A 10,775-nucleotide genomic window follows, 5' to 3' on the forward strand; every position below is an offset into this window, starting at 1 on the left:
GGAATTCACATATCCACATATACATACACACACATATATGTATATATACACATATGTACATATATATACATATATATATGTATGTATGTATCTCAAATCTGAAAGATTTCCACAAGAATGGTTTCTCTATTTCATTAAATCAAATGCATAAGGCTAGGATTTATAACAATATTTTAAACAAGAAGAGAATTAACCTTACTAACAAAAACAGAGAAACGTGCATAGTTCTGATAAGGGGCTCAGGAATCCTAGAGTGTAATAGAACACAGGGCTTCAAAACAGAAAAGCTCAAGTCCAAATAGCAACTCTTACCACCTGCTAACTACAGCCACTAAAAAGGTAATTTAAATTTCTCTAATCCTGTTTGCTCACTTGTAAAATGGGGTAAAAATGACAGTCACAAAACTAAATAAGATAAATAAAAATCCTGACCAGCAGTCCTCCACTAGTGGAGCTTCCCATTCTGTGCTTAAAAATAAATTTCTCGGGGCGCCTGGGTGGCTCAGTTGGTTAAGCGACTGCCTTCGGCTCAGGTCATGATCCTGGAGTCCCGGGATCGAGTCCCGCATCGGGCTCCCTGCTCGGCGAGGAGCCTGCTTCTCTCTCTGACCCTCCCCCCTCTCATGTACTCTCTCTCATTCTCGCTCTCTCAAATAAATAAATAAAATCTTTAAAAAAAATAAAATAAAATAAATTTCTCAACTGTGTTTTACAATTAGGCTGTAAAGTTCATTAGATTACATATATATATACACAACACAAAGTCAACATTTCAACACAAAATGTGCATGCAGGGAAAGAGACTGGTGGGAAAGGAAAGCAGAAAGATTTTAGGTAAGTCTAAGTAAGAAAGTGACTTTAAATTCCCATCACCCAGATATGCCATCCCCCAACCCATCTCCCTTTCTGCAACCCTCACTGGGTGTTATATTAAACTAATGAATAACTGAACATAATATCAAAAACTAATGATGTACTGTACCTTGGCTAATTGAATTTAAACTTAAAAAAAAAAAGATGCTAAAAAAAAGTGACTTCTCAACAGGAAGGAGCCTGTTACACTTACTTCAAAGGGCATGCAAAACATGACCCCTAAAGGAGTAAGAATTTCAGTGTTTTTTGGTAACAAGATACTACAAATGTTTCTGCCCTTGGAGATGGCTGGAGAAATAGTGTTATTATTAAATATTATGTTCAGAATTCACATAGGAAACATGAACTTCCCATTTATGTTTTCCCCCACCCACTCAGCCCTTCCCCATTGGTTCTCAAAGATCATCCTATCGATACTAATTGCTAGAATGTGACCACAGTATGAATTATATAAGCTCCCCATCCACTGACTCCAACAAAATATTTATGCTTACATTTTAAAATTATGCTAGGAAGCTTAAGTCGATTATGGAAATTCCTGAATTCATTCTAAATCTGAATATATCTAGATACCAATATATAGTTCTACAATAAGGCCGTATTAACCTCTGCTATCATAATGGAAATAATTTACCAAAGCAGTACTGATCAGGTAAAAAAGAAAGACATAAAGGGGAAAAGGAAATTTAACAATGTAAAGTTCTGTAATCAAGCTATAGCATAAAATGTATATAAGGAGTTCCTTTATTTGGCCTGAACGCTGAAGAAATGAGTGAAAACATGCAAAAAATAATTTAGGATCCTCTTAAATTCGCAAGTGTAACAATGTTATAAAATAGCTTTTGAAAAAAAAGTTTCCCTCACCACTGGTAGCAGATTTGAGTTCCTTAATTAGTTCTAAAGCAACCAGTTCTATCAATGAAAATCTCTACCCAAATTTTTTTTCTACAGTACTATTCTAATGCAAACCAAAAGTGTAGATATGATATCATTCAGTATTAAAGAAATAGTTCTTTTTAAATTCTTTTCAAAAGGAGTTACTTTCTTTTATGCCCTGAGCTTAGGTGATTCTTTATCTTATGTTGAGATAAAGGATCTTTGCTGGAGGATCTCTAACTTTAAGTCTGGGGATTAAGCCGCATGTTTCCTAACTCCTACAGCTTTTCTTATCGGAGAACATCAAGTTTCCTAGATGGCCACTTTTTTCAGTCATCTTTTTCCTAACTTAATAAGTTAGGAAAAAGATGACTGAAAAATGGAATGAGCTGAATGGAATGACTGAATGATGGAATGAGCAACCAGGTTCAAGTTATAGCTTTTCACTTATATTAAGTGGGTAATTGTAATTATAGACCAAATAGATGAATGCATTCTCTAAAGCACAAAGAAACACAAATTATAGGCGCACAATTTGCATCTGGGGATCACAGTACTCTGCAACATAAAACTCCCTATGAAGGCCTTCCTTAAATACGCTTATTGCAGGCCCAATCTCAACGAGCTATCTTCTATGTGCTAATAAAGCTGCAGGTGTGACTTTCCAGGAGTTGCATTAATAGGCAACACAAAAGACCAAAAAACTTTTGAAGACCAAAATAAATGGAGCTCTGACAGATGTTAAAAAAGGTGAGAGGCAATGGGGAATCCTAATCAGTTCCATTTAAATCATGAGTGTCCAGATAACTACCTCACCTTTGTGAGGTAAAACTAATGCAATAAAGTAAAATGTAATAATGTAGTAATAACTGAAAATATTAAAACAAAAATAATCCTAAGTATAGATTGAACCCCTCCTGCACCTCCTGGTTACTCAGCATGTGTTTCAAATTCAGGGTGGCCCTATGAGAAGGAGGTCACTTAAGGACAGTTAACCTCAATGAAATACCTAGTATACTAACTCAAAAATAACCAGAACTGATTTCAAAAGAGGAAAAATAGAATGAGGAGAAAGTAACATCCTACTTGTTACCCTGTTACTTATTAGGATTACAATTATCTACACTAATTTTATTAACAACCCAATAGTTTCTAAAACATAAAATATTAATTATGTAGCAGTATTTTTCACTTTAACAAAATGCACTTGAAAATTCCTTCTCACTGGGGCCAAATCTAATTTTAAAACTGACCCTAAGCATGAAACTACTCACCAATTAGACTGAGAGAGAGGGAAAAAAATACTGGCTCAAGGAAATTAGGACAAAAAAATAATAACTTTAATAAGCTGTCCATCAAAACAATACATTTGGAAGTTCTAAGGCTAAAGTAGGCTGGTGTTTCCCAAAAGAAAATGTTAATAAATCAGTTGTTTCCACATGCATGGCTGGGATTTTAGAAACTGTCACACTGACAGAAGTTCTGAGCATGAAGATTAGAGCTGTTTTACAGAGAGCAAATGGAATTAGGAGCATACACAATCCTTTAGGCAACAAAAGTTTGCTTTTGTCTACCTCTCACAACCCACGCCCCCCCCCACTGGATTATGTTGGGAATTAGAAATGTAAAAATACATACGCACAGGACACACACACACACACACACCACACACACACTCCTAACACTGTAACATAAAGAAGTCATTCCACATTAAAATATAGACAGTATTTTCTATGAAAATACAAAGTGTGCCAAACTCTAAAATGCCTATTTATACACTTTAACGCCAGTCTACATGTTAAAAGGCTACCCTACAGATCTGGTAACTCCTTGAAAAGCAACCACGTCCCTTTATAGTTCTGTACCTTCCTTCTCAATCTGAGATACCTTCACAGAATGAACACATACGAATTATTCTCCTCGGTGCTTCCCTTCCTCCTTCCCCGCGAAACACTAATACATATATTTTTAAGTTCACATAAACTGGTAAGTAGCACCAGTAATTCAATCTATTTGAAATATGCTTAATTTTTAAAGTTCTAATAAGATGTGTTCAGGTTGGAAACGAAAAACTACCTTATAAGGGTATAAAAGGCCGAAAGCAGGAAGCGGCTTTGACAAAACTAAGGAAGTTGCAGCGCGCTTGCTCACTGGGGGACTTTTTTGAGGCAAGAGAAGTAACACATGACATCTTTCTCTCTCAAATTAAAATGTGACTTGGTTCACCGGTAAAAGCGCAGTAGGAGATGGAAAAGACCCGGAGTCGGAAAGGAAGAAGAGGTGGGTGGTCAAATAAAAGCCCCGACTAGGTTCCCATTTTCAGAGTCCGATTCTTCCCTTTCCCCACCCACACCCTGGACAGTGTTGTCACAGCAATCTTGCAAAACCTACAAGGAGCGCTTCTCTTTTCTCGCTCTTCTGCCAGGCTGTCCCCGCGCTCGATCCACTCGGTCCCCAAATTCACGGGCAGGAAGGGACGTGGAGGAAAAGGAGAGCCGGGTGCCCGGGTCGGCGACCACCCCGACCGCACCGTGGGCCCCGGTGGGGCGACCGGCCCCACGTCTCCTTGGGCGGCGCTGCCCACCGCGATGGGGGAAGGGCCGGGAGGGGTTGCGCGGAGCAAGCCGCTCCCAGGGGGTTTCTCGGCCCCGCGCCCCCCGCCCCGGTCCCAGTGGGTGAAGCGAGGCAACAAGGGAGGCCCTAGCTCCGGGCCCCACCCCTGGCAACACACAGCGGCTAAGACTGACACGGCCGGCGGCAGCACCTTACCGCAGCACACATCTCCCGACCTCTACCCTCCCCCGCCATTTTCCCACCTCCGCCTCAGTTTCCCCCCCCCACCCCCCCCCCGCCCGTCAGCCCCCTTACCCCGTGCCACAGTCCACCACACAGGCCGGCAGCCGTCCCGCCATCTTCCTCGCCTGCTACTGCCGCTGCCGCCGTCTGCTCCGTGCTGATTGGGGCCAGGGATTAGCGGCGGGAGATCGGAGCTATCTGACCATCCACAGCCGGGTCGCCCTCTCCGTCCAGGGGGGAGCCGGGAAGCCGAAGCAGTAGCGAGAAAGCAGCAGGCTCGGTCAGCGGCTACCACTTCCGCAACCCAGGCGGGCAGGCAGTCCCCGCCCTGCCCCGCCGCGGCCTCCTCCCCCTCTCTCTCCCCTCCTCCTCCCTCTTGCCCCCACCCTACAACTTCTTCCCCCACGCCGCCTTGCCCCGGGAAGCCAAGATGGCCGCCGGTGCCGCCGCCCCGGCCAGGCCAGGCCCAGGCCGCGAGCGCTCCCCCTTCCGGCTCCGAGCGGGAGGGGCGAGAGAGCATGCGCAATGACGTGCTGCCGGCGGCCGCCGCTCGCGTCCCAATGTTAAGGAAGTCCACTTCGGGTTTTCCCAGAGGGTAGGGGCGGGGAAATCGGCCCGAGCCTCCGGTTTTCCAGAAGCTGGTAGGGCCTTTTAGTTTCAATTACTTCTGTGCGAGGTTGAGAGAGGAATGGAACTGCCTCCCGCAGCCGTGAATACCTTCTCCAGTGCCCCGGGGAAAACTGGCCTAATAGAAAACGTTCTCAGCGGCACACAACACTCTTGTAACTTGAAGAGTCTGCTTTTCTGAGTGGAAAAGAGCGATATCAGACCAAGGGTGAGCAGTCGGGAGGGATGGGTGAACAAAGGCTTGCACCGTAGCTCTTCTGCCTTCGCGCGGAGTTTTTAGTCATTTACACCTGTGCATTGTTACAACATTGCACATAACAAGTGTTAAAACATTGTCTAGATTGCAGGCCCCCCAGGGCCAGGCCTGTACCCACGAGGAAAACAAACCTCCTGGGGGTACGTTCTACATAATGTACCCTACACCAATAGGCCGTTATTCAAGGCTTTTGGATGATGACAGAGATTCCGTCTGCGGTAGTTTAAGATTCTACTATTTTACCAGGAGGATTATACCAAGAATTAAGGACAAAAAAAATTAACTAGGAAAAAAAGGCTAAAAACTGGAGAGCCTAGAACAATGGTTTCCAGACTTAAATGTGCATCAGAATTACCTGGAAGGCTTGTTAAAACAGGTTGCTGGGCCACATCCCCAGTGTTTTCTGTTTAGGTGGTCCGGAGAAGGGCCTGGTAATTTGCATTTACAACAACTTCTCAGGTGATGGTGTGGGACCCCACCTGGGGAATCTAGAAGTTTAACAGCTTTCCCCCAGGCTAATCTTCTGATAAATCATCAATTTGCTTATATGGCTGAAATAAAAAATATTTTCCCTAAGAAAGGATGTCTTATTCACAACAGAAGATAACAGTAAGTTGTTAGACTGGGCTGCGGTATGGAAAGTGGGTTTTTCATTCATTTGACATAAGTATTGCTCACCTACTCAGTTATGGCAGGGACCGTACTGCCCCAGAATAGTCACTGGGCACAAAATAGATTAGGTCCTTGCTCTTAAGAGTTCTCAGCTTAGTGGGAAAACATAAATTGTGTTAAAAGCAGTCGCAGAGAGCAGGGGGCTATGAGAAATGGGGAATAAGGGTGGGAGAATGGGAGAGAAGTGGAATATAGGTAAGGCTTCTCTGACAAAGTGACATTTTAAAGGTGAGGTGGGAGATAGAGGAAAGGGTGAGGAGGAAGGGGAGCCCTCCAGAACAGGGAACAGCAAGAGTCAAGGACCTGAGGTGGCAAAGAGCTTGGCTTCTTTCACAAATTCAAAGAAGACCCAAATGGTCAAAGTGATGTGAGCTGGGGAAGATGCAATAGGAGATGGAGCCGGGGAGATAAGTAAGAATCAAACTGCAAGGATCTGTATACTTCTCCACGAATCTTAAAGTTTAGCCTAAAAGCAGCCTGAAAGCCATCAAAGAGATTTAAGCAAGGAAATGTGACTGCTTTGTAGGGAATGGACCCCACAAAGTAAAGAGTAAAGTGAATGGTCTTATAATACATCGTGTGCTATAAATCAGGGATAGAATTATGTTTGCAGTAACATCCAGATGGGATCAAATATGTGCAGAAGAGACAACTTAGGGGAATCATCATTACCAACTAGAGCCCAGCACATCCACAGCTACTCACAGAAAATAGATAAAAATCCTCCAGGGAGGCTTTTCTCAGTGACTGTCTAACAAGAAGTCATGCAGAAGTGGTTCTCTGTTCAGAAGCATAGTTGTTTTTTTCCCTACATTTTAGAAGATACTAAATGGGGATTCTTTGCTGCCTTTTACAACATCAGGTATTTATGGTCATTTGGGAGAAAAGATGCCTGAAGATCAGCTGTGACAGAAAAGGGACATGTGGGTTGGTTGGGGTAAATAGTTGTTTCCAGCATTACTGGTAGTAAGTCGGAGTGAAAGGATCTTACCAAAGGGGTCCCAAGAACAGAGGTTAGGAACTTGAACAGGTTGCTCAGGAAAACCCACACTGGTGGATCCTCAAGATGGCTGCTCACACACAGGTTTTGTGTGGGTTGTCACAGAAGTAGTTACATCAAAGGTCAAGAACTGGAATGCTCCCAGGGTCCAAGCAAGTGCCATTATGACTGAAGGGAACCCTGAGGATTTTTGGCAATATGGAGAGTCCACATCCCCAGCAAAGGCAGTAGAAAACTCTTGCTGTGCAGAGATGTAGACCCAGTGTTGCCTGAGCTTCCCTTTGTTCCAGAAAAATTGAAAATCTGTATTTTTATCTGTTGGTAACTAATTCTCTGCAGGCTATATCTGACCTGCGGGCTACCAGTTTTCAACTTTTGATTTGGGAAGCTGTTTAACATTTACATGTATATTGCATTCCAATATGCAACTCAGGTCAGTGCTAGATACTATATCTCATTGGCATGAGGAAACCTTCTAGGATAGTCTCATGTAGTCAAGTCTGCCCTTTGTAAAGAATGTGACTGTTAGAAACCTTTGGAAGCTTCTAACACTCAGAAAAATGATTTGTGCTTATTCCTCATAATTTGTCTACTCAAACACTTTGCTTGCTTAAGACCCCTCCTACTTCCTACTTGCTAGTGCCAAAATTGGTGAACCTCTGTAGTGCTGCTGTGATTCAGCCTTCCTCAGCAGCATGCAGCCTTCAGATGCACATCTAGCCGGAGCACGTCTGACCACCCTGTTTGCATATGTACCCTTCCTCCAAATACGGAGAAGCAGAGGCTGTCGGAGCTAGAAGAGCTCACAAAGATGATCTTGTTAGACATGAAAAGGAAAGCAGTGGTGGATGGGTGGGGTTTGCTTGACTGCCCCATATCCATTCTTCCCTAATAGCACCCCGATTTCTTTTTAGTTCAGATCAACCAGGTGCTTGTCACTTTCTAAGCCTGGTCCCCAACATTTCAAACATTTGTGAGTCTTGTAATATTCTCCCAAGAAAGCCCCTTTTGCTTAAGTTGGTAGTAATCAGCTTTCATTACTTACATCAAATTTAAGAATACTAAGTGATACAGAAGCCCAGAGAATGCAAGTGACTTTCCCAGTATCTTAGAGAAACTAGGGAACAGGACCCAGACCAAAGCCCAGCTCTTTTCAGGGCTCTTTAGTTGTAATGTCACAGCATTGTTTAATTTTGACTGATATGCTGGTTACCAGTTACTGTGAGATTTCCTAGGTTATTTGTGCTTTAAGGCCAACTTAGCAAATGTCTCTGGATTTTAAATGTCCAAGAAATTCATATATCCCTCAATCTCCATTATTTTAAAATGGGAAATGTTATTATTTTTAAATCAACATAATTTCTACAAGAATGACTATTTGCAAATTAGCAGACCAATCAGATCCACAGAGAGTATTGATTAAGGGCAGATAGATAAATGATCAAGCTGTCCATGCAGCCTAGTGGTTAGAGGGAGTGGCTGTGAACCTTGGCTTCTCCCTACTCCAGTTGTGTGATCTTAGTCAACTAACTTAGTGTGTAGAGACAGCACTGAACTTAGAATCAAGAGACTTGAGGGTGGGGGAGCCTGGGTAGCTCAGTTGGTTAAGCGTCTGGCTCTTGGTTTTGGCTCAGGTCGTGATCTCAGGATCATGAGATCAAGCCTTTGTCCAGCTCAACGTTCAACATGGAGTCTGCTTGAGATTCTCTCTCCCTCTCCCTCTGACCCTCCTGCTCATGCACTCGCTCTCTCTCTCTCAAATAAATAAATAAATAAAATCTTAAAAAAAGAGAGTCTTGAGTGTGAATTCTTTAATCTATTGTCATCTGTAAATTTGCAGAAATAACTAACCTATGGGGTTGTTGTAAAGCTTGAATTTTAAGGAAGCATAAGTTACAGAATGATCTTATGGACAGATCAAGAGGACTGTGGTTTAATTGTAAAGTAATGACTCTTTTACTTATTACCTAAACATACAGACTTAAACATCCAAAAATGTGTCCTCCTCATCACAGAAGTTATCTTGGGGCCTATGGGTTTACTCTTTTAATACTACCATTGTGCAGAATATTTTTAGAAGGTCTCTTACAGACTTGCCTTCAGAGCCCATGGCACATTCTCTTAAATGTCTCCGTTGGTGGCAAATCTTGGCCTTTTGTGGGTAGATTTGATTTTTGGAATTGGTCTAAAGTCACTTTTTTCAGAGCCCAAGTCCAGTGAATAAAATGGCTGATTAACAAGAGCTATGTTTTTTGATCAACAGCTTTGTGTGACTATAAAGTAATAAAACTGGTTTTCATAAGTGACTTACCAGCTGCTGCTGCCCGTGAACTTCTAAAAAGAAGTTCTGGAAGGATTTTACTCAATGGCCACATCCCTGGGATAAAAAATGTTATACTCATTATATGCTTGATTTCAATTGAAAATATATTTCATATAGTAATAATATCTGTACAGTGTTTGAAATGAGGTGAGATGCTGTGGGATCTATCACTGTCTCGTTTCCCTCACCACTACAAAAAATGAATAATTTATTTTAAATAAATAATTTTAAATAAATAAATAATTTATGTTAAATAAATTAAACATGTAAATCAATATGAAAGAAAATACAGGTTAGATTCCCAACCGCCGCCCACCCACACACATCATATTACATATAAACACAAGTTCCAGATGGACTACAAATCTGCAGTATAGAGTAAAATCCATATTCCTCGTGGTAGTCTGCTAAGCCCATCGTATTCTGGTGCCTGCCTCCCTTTCCAACTTCTGCTGTCCCTCATGAGTTAGCCACATCAGCCTTCTTGCTCTTCTTCACACACACCGAGGCCATCTCTACCTGCATCTTTTCCTTGGACTTCTGCCCTAATCATTAGTTATTGCAGAATCCATTTAAATCTTACTTGCTCAGGACAGCCTTTCCTGACCACCTGTTCTGAAGGAGCCTGTCTCACTCCCACATGTCACCATGTTTTAATTTTCTAATGAAATGCCTTACTTATATATTGATTTATTTGCTTATTATCTCTCTCTCCCAACTAGAAAACGTGCCCTCTATAATTTGAAAAGGAACTGGCTCATAATAAGTGCACAACAAATATCCATTGAATGAATGAGTTGAATAGCAAAAATAAGACTTTAAATATATTGGGAGAAAATTTGGGAAAATATTTGTATAATCTCAAAGTGAGGGAGACTTTCTTAATTAGAGACCCATAGCCATTAATGGAAAGATTTGGGGGCCATCTGGGTGGCTCAGTCATTAAGCGTCTGCCTTCCGCTCAGGTCATGATCCCAGGGCCCTGGGATTGAGCCCCGCATCGGGCTCCCTGCTCCGCGGGAAGCCTGCTTCTCCCTCTCCCACTCCCCCTGCTTGTGTTCCCTCTCTCGCTGTGTCTCTCTCTCTGTCAAGTAAATAAATAAAATCTTTTAAAAAAAAAGAGTAAGAAAGATTTGGTTACATGAACAATTGGATTTTCATTGACTAAGGGTTTTTTTAGAAATTATAGATTAAAAAATATTTATATTAAATATAACAAAAGTTAGTATTCTAAGAGTTAAAAAGAATTTTAAGAAGTGCAAATAATCCAACAGAAACATTGGCAAAGACCATTAACACAAACTCCCTACAGAGGAGTAGGATAATTAAAATGGGCAATTGACATAGAAAAA

The 10,775-nt window shown here is 42.0% G+C and overlaps 1 protein-coding gene across 1 annotated transcript in view; it reads right to left on the reverse strand.

The window, feature by feature from the left end:
• The window catches only part of ACTR3 (actin related protein 3), a 58,888-nt gene extending 53,998 nt beyond the window's left edge, over nt 1-4,890 (reverse strand). The window contains exon 1 of the mRNA XM_021695921.1: nt 4,618-4,890. Within this exon, the coding sequence (XP_021551596.1) occupies nt 4,618-4,661 (44 nt within the window). The 5' untranslated portion in view covers nt 4,662-4,890. The remainder of the gene's footprint in view (nt 1-4,617) is intronic.
• Between the last annotated feature and the right edge of the window lie 5,885 nt (nt 4,891-10,775).

This window comes from Neomonachus schauinslandi, chromosome 3 (assembly GCF_002201575.2).
Source record: "Neomonachus schauinslandi chromosome 3, ASM220157v2, whole genome shotgun sequence".
NCBI lineage: Eukaryota > Metazoa > Chordata > Mammalia > Carnivora > Phocidae > Neomonachus > Neomonachus schauinslandi.